The sequence below is a fragment of the Sinocyclocheilus grahami genome, unplaced genomic scaffold (assembly GCF_001515645.1).
Source record: "Sinocyclocheilus grahami isolate Dianchi unplaced genomic scaffold, SAMN03320097.WGS_v1.1 scaffold200.1, whole genome shotgun sequence".
Classification (NCBI taxonomy): domain Eukaryota; kingdom Metazoa; phylum Chordata; class Actinopteri; order Cypriniformes; family Cyprinidae; genus Sinocyclocheilus; species Sinocyclocheilus grahami.
Genome location: NW_015505379.1, coordinates 723402 through 740756, shown reverse-complemented (window position 1 = coordinate 740756; position 17355 = coordinate 723402). Strand labels below are relative to the sequence as shown.

The following is a 17355-nucleotide window of genomic DNA, read 5'->3' as shown; positions in this document are numbered from 1 at the left end:
ATAAAAGACATTTGACAAATGAGTCTTCAATACTCTCTCTTTTTTTTTAAATACAGTATATCTTGGAGATTTTCATGAATTTGTTTATCTTAAAACAAAACAAATAAAAAAACAAGCATGAAACATTAGGAAGACCCATGTCCTTAACATCAGTACGGTCAAAGGAGACATTGCATTAGCATGTCAGCACAACCTAACAAGCATCTACCCAAAATACCTACAAACCTTTTAAATATTGTTTGCCGCTTTTCATGAATCTTTGAATAATACTTTTTTTTTCATTTCTTTTCAAATAGCTAATGATTTCTTAAGTTTATTGACCTTCAACTCGAATTTAGAAAGTGCAGGGGTAACTCATTAAATTTACATAATAGTTTCAAAGCTTTGTTGTGGGACATATTGTTGATTGATTAGACAAAAGAAAATTAAATCAAATAAAGGCTGCTTCATAGACTGCCATCTGATTCAGCATCAGCTGTACAATGACAAACATTCTGTCATGTAAACTTCTAGCAAAGATCAGTAAAAAAACTATTGTGCAAAACTGGTATCAGATCAAAGGTGTCAGGCTATAAAGCAGCCCAAGGGCAGTCATTTCTGGTGGTTTTATGCAGTTGGGTGTGTTAAAAAAAAAAATGTAAACAAAGATATATGAAAAGGTACTTTCTTTGCCAAAAAGCGTGAAATATTGTTTTATCTATTTCAAGGCTGCCGGCATGTATGACATACTGGTGTCAGAAGTACATGGCACAATCTAAAAGAAACCACAACCCTAAATTCTGGAGTGTTATTTAAAAAAAAAAAAAAAGAAGGCATAAAGCCCCGTTCACACCAAGAAATATAACTATAAAGATAACGATATTAGCGTCCACACCAGCGAACGATATCATCTGTTTATTCTAAGTGCACGCTCATCTGCCGCTTTAAATTCTCGAGCTCGTTACAGCAGGATGGATTCTGATTGGCTGTCAATTCTTTTTTTTTTTTCATCAGCTGGAGAAAAATCATTTTGAAAGTGATTCCAACGATATGGTTTCTCTTTATCGTTATAGTTGTGGTGTGGACTCTGCTATTCTTTAATATTGAGAACGATTTTTAGAACGATATCTTTATCGTTATCTTTATAGTTTTCGTCCTTGGTGTGAACAAGCCTTTAGACAGTATGAGAAAGTAATGTTTGAGATGGCACATACGTCAAAGAAAGATCAAAATGGGTTTAAAGGATTAGTTCACTTCCAGATTGAATATCTTGTCATCATTTTCTCACCCTCCACTTGTTCCAAACCTGTATTGAGTTTCTGTCTGCTGTTGAACAAAAAAAAAGATATTCTGAAAAATGTTGGTATCAGAAACAGTTGATGAACACCATTGCTTCCATAGCAGGAAAATACTATGCTCATCAACTCTTTCTGATACCAACATTTTTCAGAATATCTTTTTTTCTGTTCAACAGCAGACAGAAACTCAATACAGGTTTGGAACAAGTGGAGGGTGTGTAAATGATGACAGAATTTTCATTCTGCAAGTGAACTAATCCTTTAAGACTCCAAGTTCAACTAGACTCCATGTTTAAGTCTTTAAGGACAGGAAATCAAACACCAAACTAAGTGTTTGCCAGATCAAGTAATTTGCTCATGGAGAAGTCCAACAGCCTGTGGATTCAAGTCTCAAAAACAAGAAAGAAAGAAAAAAAAAAAAACTTCCTCCAAAGTTCAGTTTGGATAAAGCAGGTTCTCTCGCCACGTTTCTTAGTTCAAATCATTGTCTGTTTATACTGCATCAGCCTCTGTTATCAGTGTTGGTGGAACTTGAAGTGAAAGTTTCCGCCCTCAAAGGGGTTGAAGCCAAAGGGCCATTCTCTGCCGCCTCCTCCACCCTGCTGATTCTCAGGGTCCAGAGGGTCATCGCCGGAATCAAATTTCTGACGCATTTCTGTACCGAAAACAACAAATAAGAATGCATACATTTGAAGTTAATCTTCATACACACTTAATTATTAGGATTTTTTTATGTTTTTGAAAGAAGCCTCTAATGCTCAACAAGGCTGAATGTATTTGATCAAAAAATACAACATTAACATTGTGAAATATCATTATAATTTGAAATGTTTTTTTCTTTTGTAATATATTTTAGAATGTAATTTATTCCTGTGATGCAAAGCTGAAATTTCAGTAGCCATTAATCCAGTCAATTTTGGTCAATTTAATGCATCCTTGATGCATAAAAGTATTCATTAGTTTCTTTTCTTTTTCAAATCGTACTTACACCAAACTTTTGAACTTGATACTGTATCACGGTTTGCACAAAAATGTTAAGCAGCAAAACTGGTTTCAATATTGATCATATTAGAAAAATATAATAGAAAAATTTTATTTTAAATTGTAATAATATAAAAAAAAATTGTTATTAAATAAATGCAGCCTTGGTCAGCACACTTTTGACCAGTAATGTACATCCAGCGATAAAACAAGCTGAAACAAAATGTTCCAAATAAACTGACTGACAATAGAAATTTTCAATAACTGACTTATAACAGACTGATAATAATTTGACTTCATGTTTTATTTAGTTTTTGCTGTCATCTGATATTTTCCTACCTGGATTGGTGAGCACTTCCTTTGCTGATGCGATATCAATAAACTTTTTCTCTGCCTCTTTCTTGTCTGCTTCAGACTGGAAATTATCAGGATGCCACTGCTGAGCCAGCTTTCTATACGCTTTTATGATTTCCTGTTTGTTGGCACTCCTGAAAACAAGTGAAAAGAAACAAGCATTTCAGTCAAACCACCTTCTTTTGGCTTACACAAACATGCATGCACGCTACATACATTGTTACTATTGCAGGTGCCCCAGCAACAACCTTTGGCCAGATTTTCTGCATTATTCCCATAAAACAGGACAGAAACAGTTAAGGTAGTAACACTGTCTGCCAACGATTTAAGGCAGGATTTCGATCATCAGTCATTGCTTTACCTGCTGACACCCAGGATCTTGTAATAGTCTCTCTTGCGAGACTGCTTGAGGAGCTTCTGTGCTCGTTCAAGACCTTCACGAAGCTCTTGGTTTTCCTGATCAAACTCCCGTGCCTCCTGATAGTCTTCCACAGCTGAGAAGAGGAACAGAGGAAGAAACATGAGTTTATGCAAACAAAATGAAAAGGTTAGAATATCCGGTACATTATATAGTAGTCGATGGGTGTACCTTTCTCATATTCCTGCTGTAGGATGTAGGCCTCCGCTCGGTCCCGGAGGATGTGGATATTCTGAGGTTCTCTCTGGTGGGCTTCTGAACAAATGTCTACAGCCTCCTCAGCACTCTTCATCTGTAGGAGTCACAAGAGAGGGAGAGGAAACCATAACCAGAGAGGCTAGACACCAAAACCAGACTCTTGATGTTCTTACTCTTATTAACCTCTAACGGTGTGAAAGTGCACATATCATATAAATGACGATTACCAGGACAGCTAGACTAGAGGGGCTTTCATCCCCTTAAAAAGCTATAAAATAGCTCAATTACATTTTGTAAATGAATGCACATACTTTGACTAAGCAGAAGCAGATCCTCTCTTTTGCTTTATTAGTGTAGCATGCCACATTGGGCTCTGTTCGCATCACAGATTCGCACTTCTCAATGGCCTCCTGATACCTGCCATTCAAGAGGAGACGTAAACACAAGACAAAAAGTTTCAATCATCAGAAATGTAAAGCCTGGAATAATATAAATGATGACAAATGTACACTGATGGAGATTTAAAACCATTCAAAACCAAATCAGTAATATTTTTTAAAATAAATTAACACTTTTATTAATTTATTAAGTGTGCATTAACTTGATCAAATGTGACCTTTATAATCTTACAACATTTCTATTTCAAATAAATGTTGTACTTTTTGAACTTCCTATTCAACAAATAATCCTTAAAAAAAAAAAAAAAAGTATGACATTTTCCACAAAAATTTTAAGCAGCACAACTGGTTTCAACATTGTTAATAATAAGAAATGTTTCTTGAGCATCAAATCATACTAGAATGATTTCTGAAGGATCACTGAAAACTGGAATAATGGCTGCTGAAAATTTAGCTTTACCATCACAAGAAATAATTACATTTTTATATACAGTGGGGCAAATAAGTATTTGATACACTGCTGATTTTTCAAGTTTTCCCACTTACAAAGAATGGAGAGATCTGTAATTTTCATCGTAGGTACACCTCAACTGTGAGAGACCGAATCAAAAAAAATCACATTGTATGATTTTTTTAATAATTAATTTCCATTTTATTGCATGAAATAAGTATTTGATCACCTACCAACCAGCAAGAATTCTAAAAAATCATACAATGTTATTTTCTGGATTTTTTTTTTTGATTCGGTCTCTCACAGTTGAGGTGTACCTACGATGAAAATTACAGATCTCTCCATTCTTTGTAAGTGGGAAAACTTGAAAAATCGGCAGTGTATCAAATACTTATTTGCCCCACTGTATGTTAAAATAAAAAAAAGTTATTTTAAATTGTAATATTTCACAATATTACTGTTTTGACTGATTTATTGATAAAGACTTCTTTCAAAAGAATCTCAAACCTTTCAACGGTAATGCATGCAATAAATATGTAATATGTGATAAAATAAATCATAAAATAAAAATAGCTAAAAATAAAATATTATACATTTTAAAAATATATATTGTAATATAACAAATCTCAAACAAAAGCCAAAAATGAAAATGACTCAAATGAATTTGAGTGCGGTAAGCTGAGCCTAGACCTGAATTAAAAGGTCATTTCTAGAAGTGACAGGGAAGAGATGTTCTCAGCACCTCTGTTCTAAGATCAGCTCTTCTGCAGAGTCCAGCTGCTTGCTGAGCTTCTTGACCTGTTTGTAGTGGACGAAACACTCCTTATCATCCTGATCCAGCTTTAGACACTCACGGACCTGACTGAAAACAGAAACAAAGAGAGAATGAACAGCAGCAAAAGGAGGCGACAACTTTCTTTTAGCTTCACACAAGATTGGTATATTATTACTACTGTATAACAACATGCACACACAGTCTGTGTGGGATTGACAACTGTATTTAATAAAGGTAGAAATGTCCTTGAAACAGCTTACAGGAGATGCTTGAATACTGTCTGAATGATTTAATAACCAAAGAATGCGGCTGCCATTCATAATGAATGACATACCTAAGCGAGTCGTGATGATTGCCCAAACTGTAATGGAGTTGACTGAGTTTGAGGAAGGCTGCTCGGTTGTCTGCACGGAGACGTGTTGCTGGTGTCAGGTCCATGATGGCCTTCCGTGGATCCCCGAGTCGGATGTAGCACTCGGCTCTTAGTTCTCGAGACTCGGGGTCCCAAGGAGAGAGCTGGAAAACAAAAAATAGATTACTATAGAACAAAGTTAGATGACAACTAAGCATACTAAGCATAAGAGTTTTTGAATCTCCAGAGACATGCTAAGTTTAAACTACAACATTTGATGTTATTTGTTTTTGCATTTTATTTGTAGGGCCACTCATTTAACAACTCAAAAAAAAAAAAATGAAGTGCAATAATACAGACATAAAGTGATACGTGATAAAATGTTAAATTCTTAAAGAACACTTCACCTAATCATAGTCCAGAACTTTCAGTGAATAATGACTTAATACCATTAAAATACTTTTATTCAGTAGGAAGGCATTAAATTGATCAAAAGTTACAGTAAAGACATATATAAAGTTACATTTCTATTTTTCAATAAATGCATTCTATTTAATAAAAAAAGTTTCCACAGTCTCCACAAAAAATATTAAGCAGCACAACTGTTTTCAACATCGATTCACCAAAAATCTGATTTCTGAGGATCATTTGACACTGTAGACTGGAGTAATGGCTGCTGAAAATTCAGATTTACCATCAGGAATAAATTACATAATAAAATCTATTCAAATAAAAACAGTTTTAAACTGTAATACTATTTCTACTGTATTTTTGCCATGATAAACGATAACATCTTTTTTATTCTTTGGGTCCCTTTAATATTACTATTACCATGTAGCAATATATAAAAAAACCTGTTGCTTCATGTGCATTTTTGATCTCCAGACTAACTCACCTCTATGACTTTCTCCAGCACCTGGACAGCAGTGAAGTAATCTCCGCGGTGATGGGCCTCATGTGCCTCTTCCTGGAGCAAATCCAGATCATCGGCCTTGTGGAGCTGATCATGTGCTTCCTCGTGATCCGGGGAACGATTCAGCTGCAAGAAAGAAAAGTTAAAAGAGCAGTAGACAGGAAATAGAACAGAACAGACCACAAAGTTGATTTAGAACGTGATATGATAATTAAGTTGGTGGGTTATAAAAGAATAAGGGAATTGTTTCACTCACCACTGCTAGAAAGTCTTCTCTGGCCTCTTCAGTATTTCCCTGTTTCAGTAGAATATTACCCCTCTGCAGTCTGGCCTGAAAACAAAAAAAAACACCATAAACATGTATATACAGTACTGTCACCTATACCTTAATTTGATTTCACAACAGCAAAAATAAACTCACAGCAAGGAAGTCTGGCTTGAGCTGTATGGCCTGGCTCAGGTCAGGCAGCGCGGACTTGGACTTGCCCATAGCCAGGAAAACAGCAGCTCGTTTGTAGTATGTCAGGTAGTTCTTAGAGTCACCCTCTGTTTAAGACGTTTGCATTTGTTAATGAACTGCATCTTTTCTTTATTTTAAACTATCTACATAAACTGAACCTAAATCCATTTTAATACTGATAAGCCATTAACTAAACAACAAAATGAAACTTGTTTAAAATCTGGGGTCAGTACATATTTTTTATGTTTTTAAAAGTCTCGTTTGCTCACAAAGCCTGCATTTATTTTATCAGAAATACAGAAGAAGAAAAATATTATTGCTATTGAACTGTTTTCTATTTTAATATAATTTCAAGTGTAATTTATTTCTGTGATGGCAAAGCTAAATTTTCAGCAGCTATTACTCTAGTCTTAAGTGTCACATGATCCTTTTTCCGGATTTTTTAGGATGAATAAAATGTAAAAAAAATGTAAATGTCAGCGTAATGCATCCATGTTGAATAGAAGTTTTAATTTCTTTTAAATAAAATCTTACTGAACCCAATCTTTTGAATGGTAGTGTAACCTTCATGTGCGATTGTGTTTTTGTGTATATTTGTCTTACCCACAGCTGAATGATAGTGAGACAGGGCTTCAGCCAGCTGTCCGGCTGCCAGCAGCTTACGGCCCATTTCCAGATGATGCTCAATCTCAACAGGCGTTGCTCCTAGCACACCTGAAATAAAGAGACAGGTGACTTGCACATGACACCTGCTGAATTTTTATAATGATTCTACTTTTTGAGGCAGCTTTGAAAACCCTCCATCCGCCTGATGGGATTGAGTTTACATTCCTTAAACTTACATACCCAAAACAACAAGCCTTTCTGTAGCATCATTATAACGAAACTCCTCAAAGGGAATTCAACATGGCATTTCACTGCATTTATGTTTCGATTAACACAGAACAAAAAGTGAAACCATGCAAACAGCACCCTGCCCAAAGCCTAAAATGATTACCTACCACCTCTACTCGCTCTAGTACAGTTTCCATTTCAACATTAACCAATAAAGATTTTTAAAAGCTTTAAATGTATGATATTAACATCTCCAAAGACAAGGTAGATGGTCATTACATGTTCGATTGTCGCTATAATGCATTCGTTAATTAAAAACAAACTATCACCTCTAGATCTCAATAAGTACATTGGTACATAGAAAAATAATAATAAGTAAATAAAAATCAGGGTTTATGACCAATAACAATAACATGGTAGTAAGTACTATAGTGCATCACTGTTTGAACAAAATCAGATTCTAAAGGAAAGTAATTTAACGTCTGTGCTCCAAGCTGTCAACCTAGACAGTGTACTTGGGTATCAGAGGGCATCAGAATGCGGTCTAGACAGGCATCTTACTAAAGTTAAAAAAAAGTTAATGTGATTTTATACTACTATTCGAAAGACTTCTTCCTTGACACTTCCTGTCTGAGCACCTGTGGAGGTACCAGGGGTAGAATTATAGTACGAGATGATGGTAGCATGATATTCTGATATATAGGCTATTTCATTATTACCTTATACCTGTACCATAATTTTAAGTGATACTTCAAAGAATACCATAGTATTACTATAGTCCTGGTCCAAAAACATGGTAATACTATGGTACTCCAACTGGGAAGAAAAAAACTGATTTCCTTTAAATCCAAGCGAGATCTCAGGTGTGAATGAAAAGTGAAATCTCACCGTCCAGCTGTAGGTCCAGGACCACACAGAGCAGAGACAGGGAGGACAGGACACTGCTCAAACCTCTCCGCCGTCCCGACACCATGATGACATTTATCACACCCCTGATATAATACAACCGTGTGTCTTTCCACTGGGATTCGCTGCGCGCAGTAGGACAGAAAGAGTATATATAACGTTACTCAGACCATCATAACAGCGACATATCCAGTATACTTGGCAAGAAGGAGATGTTTCTGCTGTCCGGGTTAAAAATATGTCCGAGTGGAATGAAGGAATGCGAAAATCTAGTTCCGTGTGTCTCTCAATATTCAACACTCCGCCGACTGCTGAGGAAAAAACATGTATTGTAATTTATAAGGAGTTGTTCCTTAGCCCAGTGTGACAGTGACCTTGCACAACAGCTGTCGGCCACTTTCTGAAGTCTTCTCTTTTTGAAACTCCTGGGTGTACAATTCAAATCGGCCTACATGTCAGCGCGGTGACTGGCTGCTCACATCCGTGTTTGCCAACAAACGTGGTCCCGTCCTATTGGCCGAATTATTTTAGCGCACTGGACGGACACGCCCTCGTCCTGCAATGGACTGATAGCTGATATGACCCATCATTTGCTTGAGATGAAAAGTTTATTCTCGCCTGGCCTTTAGTCTCGATAGTAAAGGAAGCCGTCGTTACCATGGTAAATAATTTTATTTATTTAGTCATTTAGCAGAGGCTTTTATCCAAAGCGACTTAGTAGTATTAAAACAACTAAAACAGATCCAAAACTAAAAGCTAAAACTTTATAAATACTACTTATACACATTTTTAAAAAATAAAGAAATTAAATAAAAATGACAAATGCATACAACAACATTTCAAAACTTAACATTTAAATGAAAAACAAATAAAGTAAAATTTCAAATTTTTGAAAATCAATTCAAAATATTCAAGAACAAAAGGTATAAGAGTATAATAATGATTCTAACATAAGACTAAATTTAAATTAAATTTAAATACATTTTTAAAAATGTAAAAAATAAAATAAAATTAACATAACACTAAGCCAAACACCAAAAAAACAACATACATGTTGTTTGTACGTTTGTACACATACATACATACACACATACACACACACATATATATATATATACAGTACATACACATTTATAAATTCTATATATATATTATTTCCATTTCCATTTAGTTTGTTGAAGTATTACAATAACTCAAATTAAATAAAACTAAAACTTAATAAAATACCTATACAGACATAATAAATTCAGACATAATTTAACTAAAATTAAAATAAATAACAAATACAAATAATACAAATCAAATGACAGTAGTTTATCAGTAATCCTAAAAAATAACACTGTCAAACATACATGCTAAAAAACAACAACTTACTTACACATAGTAAGAAATGGTTATAAAAACTGAAACAGAAGCAAAACAAGTAATAGGAAAGAGGAGAAATAAAAAGCGATACTTATCCTTTGCCGGTGTCCCTGCCCGGTGGAGTCGCACGGTAGAGTCGATGGTCTTTACACTCTTCGGCCTTCACACGAGGAGGCCTATGGAGGATGAAACCTGCAAAAACAATAAATAAAAAAATACACAAATAAATAAATAAATAAATATGCAAATAAATAAATACATGTGTGTATAAATACACAAATTCTTGTTTAAATACATATAGAAATAATATTAAAATCCAAAAGGTGTGCATTATAACCGAGACCTACATGAACACTTCACAGTTGGTTGTGTTATTGTAAGTAATTTTCCTCAAATGCTATTGAAGTTAGAAAAGTGTATATCGATGTCGTATGTAACTTTAGAGACGGTCCCTAGATTTGAGAATATCGAATGCCCGGAAATGACACCTCTGGCCATTCCACTGGGTCGTTTGTAAAGTCACAGATACTGTACGGACAATAGGGCTCAGTTTTTCTATGTATTTTGCTCTGTTGAATGGCAAAAGTGACTTTACTAGGCTATACTGGATTTACACCATGCATCTCCTGTCAGCGGGAAAGCCGCGCCCCCAGCTATCACAAGACCCCACCAAGTCCATGGTTGACACCCTCTCATTAGCATGTTGTGCAGGGGAAAAATAAATGTGGAACTACATTCAGAAATAAATGAGTGATCAAAGGTAAATAAATAGGATGAGTTTAGCATTTCCTTAAACATTTTCCATTTGTCCACTAATTTATTTAATTTATTTGCCTACTTTAATCACATGTTTAATTATTTTTATATGTATTTAAACAAGAATTTGTGTATTTATACACACATTTATTTATTTATTTATTTGTGTATTTATTTATTTATTGTTTTTGCAGGTTTTGTCCTCCATAGAGGCCGTCAGGCGGCCGCTGTTGCGGTAAATTAAGCTTTTTTATGCCCGTCTAACAAAATACTAAATTAATTCAGCTGGACACACTTTCCTTATTTTCTCCACAACAAATGGCCAAGCAAGCGCAGACACTGACAAGATACGCGATACAGACCGAGACCAAACGCGATATCAGCACGTCTCCACACAGTAAACAAAACAAGCGTTTCCTTGCAACGACACCTGCACTAAACACTAATGAGACAAGTAAATACACTTAACCCTCTTAGCGCCAAAGTTGCAAAATTGCGACAAGACGTCATACTTAATCAAATAGACTGTATACACACATTTATTTATTTATTTATTTGTGTATTTATTTATTTATTGTTTTTGCAGGTTTTGTCCTCCATAGAGGCCGTCAGGCGGCCGCTGTTGCGGTAAATTAAGCTTTTTTATGCCCGTCTAACAAAATACTAAATTAATTCAGCTGGACACACTTTCCTTATTTTCTCCACAACAAATGGCCAAGCAAGCGCAGACACTGACAAGATACGCGATACAGACCGAGACCAAACGCGATATCAGCACGTCTCCACACAGTAAACAAAACAAGCGTTTCCTTGCAACGACACCTGCACTAAACACTAATGAGACAAGTAAATACACTTAACCCTCTTAGCGCCAAAGTTGCAAAATTGCGACAAGACGTCATACTTAATCAAATAGACTGTAGTTCCTAACATGGAAAAGAAAGACCCAGTAACTTGTCTGAATTTTGTGGCATTCCAATAAAAGATTATATTACTTATTTAGGAATTACGATATGCAAAGATCAAAAAGAAAGAATAAATCTTAATTATACCCCAATAATGAACAAAATTCAAAAGAAATGTAACATTTGGCTGATGACCTTTCTTTAAACGGGAGAGTTTTATTATCAATATCTGAAGGTTTATCCAGACTAGTTTACACCGCAATGGCTATAGATATTCCAAAAAGTATCATTAATGAGATAAATAAATGTATATATAATTTTATTTGGAAAAATAAATATCATTATTTGAATAAAAAAAATACTTTGTAATCCACTTAATCAAGGTGGGCTAAATGTACTTGACTTTGAAATATCTAACACTATTTTTTAAAATTAAGTGGATACAAAATTGCATCCGTTCAAAAGATAAGCTATGGTATTATATCCCTAATATTATTTTTGAAAAAGTAGGTGGGATTGAATTTCTTCTTAATTGTAATTTTAATATTAGCAAGCTTCCCATAAAACTTTCCAATTTTCACAAACAGGCCTTGTTATCATGGATGATTATATACAAACACAATTTTTCCCCTCACAAATGTTTAATCTGGAATAATAAATACATTATACACCAAAATAAGTCTCTTTTTTTAGTTAATTGGTTTAGAACAAATATTTTGTTGGTTTCTCAACTTCTGAATAGTAGTAATGGTCATGCGCTTACATATTCAGAGTTTTTAGAAAAAAATTCATTTTAAATACCTGTTAAGGAGTATATGATGGTAATTAATGCCATTCCTTCAGAACTTAGGAAATTATTAGAAAATGATATAGTCGAAAAACCAAATTTAGATTTCAGTGTTAAACTGGAAGGTATAAATATAAAAGAACAAAAATGTAATAATAATTATTTTAGAACGATTTGCCAAATTTCCAGTGTTCCTTTAGCCATCGGTTTTTGGAGATCACAATTTCAAGATGTCAACTGGAAAGAAACCTTTAAGATCTCCAGACGTTTTTGTATCACAAATAAAATTAGAGAAGTATCATACAAGATCGTTCATCGTATTTATCCTGTAAAACAGGTAATTGCAAAGTTTTGTAAAGACATTGACTTGAAGTGTGTTTTCTGTAAAGATGAAAATTAGAGTATTGTTCATTTATTTTATGATTGTATTTATACAAAATTATTTTGGTGTGATTTGTTTTTTTTCTGTTAAACAAAGTATTAATATTGAATTGCAACTCAAAGAAAAGGATGTTTTATTTTTTTATGAGTACACTGTTGACTTCAAGATTTGGTATATTGTGAATTTACTCATTATATATGGAAAATTCTTTATTCACAAATGTAAATGGGCAGTAAAAAAAACTAATTTTACTCATTTCAAAATAGAAATAGGTAACTACTTGTATACGTTAAAAGAAACAAGAAGTAATAAAGCAAAAAAAAAACTGTAAATTATTTTAAAGCCTTAAATCTATTCTTTGAATAATTTGTAATTATTTGTACTTGTTTACAGATGTGAGATTTTTTTTAATTGCTTTTCTTATTTAATTTTTATTTATTTATTTTAAGTATTTGTTTTCATTCAGTTGAAATGTTATTGCCCTTATATGTTCTTTGTTCTAAAAATTGCACACAAAAAAAACAAAAACAAAAAAAGTTCCTAATATGGTGTAATATCTAATTTGTATTCCCTACCACTAGATGGCAGACATGTAGTACTTCGATTCTAGACCAAAATTACGTCACCTTCCTATTCAAAAGCCTTGTCCAAATACCCACACTTGCGGTCTTTGCACTTGACCACTTGACTACTTATATGATGTATTTCCTGTATTTGGCCCAAGTTTTCATGAGAGCGCGTGCGCGCGACAGGAAGTAAGTGCGCAAGACTGTCCCAGGTCTTAAAAACGCCAGAGCGCAGTGCCCTTAACGCACACTAAACCCACACTGTGACTATCTCGAATACCGCTCCGGAGTGCTAGTTAGTGTATCCCATCACAACCAACTGTGAAGAGACTTTTTGCCGAGATCTCGCGAGAGGTCACGGAAACCTTTCTAATGTAAGTTAAATATTAATATAATAATTAGATATTACAAATAATTTGGTAGAAAAACAGTGTTTTTACTTTTATTGGTGCAAAGATGGCGTGATATTTATTTTGCACAACATTTTTTTATGATTTAATTAGAAGCACCGCAAATTAAAATTATGTCATGTTATAGGGACTACTGAACAGACATTTAGAAGTTGATTTTAAAATGCAAAGTATTTCAAATTAAAATTAAAATAAAGCTGTGTAAACACTTGCATTTTTACAACAGGTAATGAAAAGTTCGACACACACTTGTGGTCTTCATGATCACTTGAAGACTTCGGCCAAATACAGGAAATACATCATATAAGTAGTCAAGTGGTCAAGTGCAGAGACCACAAGTGTGGGTATTTGGACAAGGGGACACTTGTGATCTTCATGCTCACTTGAACACTTGGGCCAAATACAGGAAATACATCATATAAGTAGTCAAGTGGTCAAGTGCAGAGACCGCAAGTGCGGGTATTTGGACAAAGCCCAAGTGAGCTTTCGTGTCACTGATGCGGAAGCAGTTCAGCTCATAGCGTGCGGGTAAGAGATTTGTGAGAGAAAATCGCCAAATGGCTAATAAAAAGTTGAACCGCGAGGATGTTTTGCAAATGTTATTCGCCGATTCTGACTCTGAAGGGGAATATTTGCCTTTTGGAAATGACGATTGGTCGTCTAATAATCGCTTCTCCCGGTACGGCGAGAGTGTTCACGAAGCACAAACAAGTGATCATTTCGACTCTTTGCCCAACGGGGATGGGGGTGGCAGGGCAATATCTATTATTTCCTGAATATTACTGATGAACTGATCAAAAAGTAGGATACTGTTCACATGCGTTTTACTACAATATATTATAGTAGTATAGTAATAATTTAGTACTTTCTCCTGTTTTATTGTTGGTTTCCTCTTTTCTGATCATTTGGAATGAGGATAAAAAGAAAAATAAGTTCTAACATCAATTCAATATCTATTATTTCATGAATATTATGACATTCAAGAGGGTCGCCCCCTGATGACGTCATAATATACAAATTAGATGTGTATATTTGACACCCCACATAAACTTTCGGTCATGCCCAACATTTTTCTAATTTAGATTAGATCTCTATCTTTAAGCCCTTTCAAGCCACAAGCTTTTGAAATCTTGATGTCAAAATCCAGCATTTAAAAAAAAAAAAAAACCTGGTGCCTAAAGGGTTAAATAATCTATTCTATTATGTTCTTACAGCATTATAGAACACAATACAACATAATAGAACCTTATAAAATGTCCCATGTTAACCTTCCACTAAAATACCATACTACACTTAAGTTCTAGCTATTTTTTGCTGAAAATCTAAATAAATTAAAAAAGTCTAACAGTGTAAGACATTTTCAAATATTTACCTTGGTAAACATGGTAATTATGTGAGTTGTGTCAAACAATAAACATACTCCCAAAAATAATGGCCTTTCGTGATTTTTTTATGTATTTGGACCTATTCTATTATATTCTGTTCTATATGCTGTTTTAAAGCATAGTTATATAGAACATAATACAGTTTAAAAGAATGTAGAAAATGGTAACAATGGTTTCCACCAAAATGCCATACTACACTTGAGTTATCATTATTACTGAAGATCAAAATAAATTAATGTGGCCCACTTCAAACTGAAAAGTTTGACTAGAATAGAAAAGACCCATTCAAATATTTACCATGGCTTCCATTACTATGATTAATTGCTATTGTTAATTATATGTATAATCAGAATAAATAAATATAGGACTTTATTAAATAGTGTAAATTATATAGTTTTGTAAGAACGGAAAATAATATGACATATGATATGTTGTATTGTTGTTCTTGTGTAAGCTGTGTCAAACAATAAAATATCCCCAAATACATAATGGCTTTTTTAATGTCATGTTTGTATAAATACATCATATAAAACAGGGTCATTTGTACAAATAAATGGAGACAAGATAATTAACATGTTATAAATCTTTTTATTTAAAAAAAAAAATCTTGATTCATGTAACGGACAAAATAATTCAAAATTCAAAACAAAATTGAAGTAATTTCAACTCTTTCATTCTGTATAATGTTCTCTGAGGTGTTTTTGCACAGCAAAACCGACTTGGTAACATTTTACTTGATTAATGGCTTATTCTTAGGTGGCCACAAAACTGCCTGTGCATTTAGTACTGTATAAATATATTATATAATTGCACAGATAAAACATTGACAGAATATTAACAGTCAGTTATTAATGTTACGTTTGTTTGGCCATGAAATTGACCAGAATTGCTTCATTCAGACATAGGCATTTCTTCCATAAGTGCTCTGAGCGTCTCTCTTGGATGCAGATGCTGAGTAAGCTGTTTCACGTGTGGGCTGGTAGTAACTGCAAGAGAAGATGCAGAACGTAAGAAACATGCTCCCAAACACATGCACAAATGCATAAAATAACAACAATGGGCAAAATGTTATTTGAGAAAGTGTGTGAAAGAGAGAAGTGTTTGAGTGAGTGTAAGAGATTGCGACAAAGAAACTCACGTCTTCTCCTTTGTGCCTAATTTGCAGGAGAACATGAGACAAGCTCCACCACAGATGGCAAGAACACCAGAGGCCCAGCCGATGTATAAACCCTCTCCAATCTCATACCTATAGCACACCACAAAAATAACATGTTCAGTCTAACATACAGCTACTGACAGCTTTTGTACCTTTTTTCTGAGAGTGTTAAAACACACGTAAACCTATAGTAAAGCACAGCAGGGCAATTTAGTTATAGTTTGCAGTTTAAGTTTAATACTTTCTAAAACGGTGAGCACCACCAACAGGTGTTCAATGAGAGTAGTAGTTGAGTATGAGATGAGACAGCAGGAGTCAGCATAATTGCCCATGGAGCACTCACTTTTGACCAGGGTAGAGTGGGTTGAAGAACTCTTGAGTGATGTTTGCCGCGTACCATGACACTGATATCATTGTGCATAAACCTTTGGATGGGATTAAAAAAACATAAAGATTAACAGATACAATATCAACAACAGATACAATAGCAATAAAGCTTTCGGAATGTGAATCTGATAAGGACTCCTTTAACGATAGCTTAGCTGTTTAGGAGATTCCAATCATCGTTGAGTTTAATTAGTAATGTGTCTTACCCTGCAGCAGGTAAAATGCACCACCTGTACCGGCGATTCTGCCTTTCAGTACGTAGTTGTCACCAGCGGCCTTCGAACACTGCATGCCGATGAGGGTGGCCACCACTCCGAATGTGCCAGACACCACTGCCGCGATCATAAGAGCGCGAGACGCCTGGATATAACCTGAGGAAACACAAATATTTATCATTACAATGCAATATTAATAAACATACTAAAAGATCTGAATACAGTATTGAAAAAAGAATATAAAATATATAGGATTATATATAAAATAATTACCGCACAAAATAAACAGCATAAAGAAAGAAAGTCAAACTGATATAAAAATTGTTACGTATCCGGTCCATGAACTTCCGTCTGCTAGCCATCAGAGGTCACCCTTTCCATTTTCATTGACTCTCGCACTACACACTGTTACATATCACCCCGGACTACATATCCCATCATTCATTGCACTGATTGCACACAGCACTGATTGCACACAGCTGTTTCATATCACTCACTCACAATTTAACACTCCATCTCACTCCTTCTAACTGCCGAGTATTGTATGCGCTTATCGCCAGCAGTGATAGCTACTCTACAGAGCCCTCGTTAGCCTTGCCTTGCCTCTCAGTTTCTGATCTTTGCCTGTTTTCCTGGATTTATCCCTTTAGTCTTGCCCGTTTGATTCTGTTTGCTATTCGTTGACCTTCGCTAGCCCTAGGATTATTCTTGTGTCTTGCCCGCC

The 17355-nt window shown here is 34.6% G+C and overlaps 2 protein-coding genes across 2 annotated transcripts in view; both read right to left on the bottom strand.

Moving 5' to 3' along the window:
* Positions 1-1483: 1483 nt before the first annotated feature.
* On the bottom strand, positions 1484-8795 carry dnajc3b (DnaJ (Hsp40) homolog, subfamily C, member 3b). Its single transcript, XM_016285643.1, has 12 exons — positions 8300-8795; positions 7181-7291; positions 6539-6663; positions 6374-6448; positions 6100-6243; positions 5187-5368; positions 4820-4939; positions 3540-3645; positions 3202-3322; positions 2974-3106; positions 2598-2746; positions 1484-1932 (listed from the first exon to the last, which is right to left on the bottom strand). Exons 1-12 carry the CDS (start codon positions 8382-8384, stop codon positions 1793-1795), a joined length of 1491 nt encoding a protein of 496 aa, XP_016141129.1. The 5' UTR covers positions 8385-8795; the 3' UTR covers positions 1484-1792.
* A 6700-nt stretch (positions 8796-15495) lies between these two features.
* The window catches only part of LOC107595325 (claudin-15-like), a 6232-nt gene continuing 4372 nt past the window's right edge, over positions 15496-17355 (bottom strand). The window contains exons 3-6 of the mRNA XM_016285695.1: positions 16623-16787; positions 16373-16454; positions 16012-16119; positions 15496-15859 (exon numbers count right to left, since the gene is read on the bottom strand). Of these exons, the coding sequence (XP_016141181.1) occupies positions 15769-15859; positions 16012-16119; positions 16373-16454; positions 16623-16787 (446 nt within the window). The 3' untranslated portion in view covers positions 15496-15768. The remainder of the gene's footprint in view (positions 15860-16011; positions 16120-16372; positions 16455-16622; positions 16788-17355) is intronic.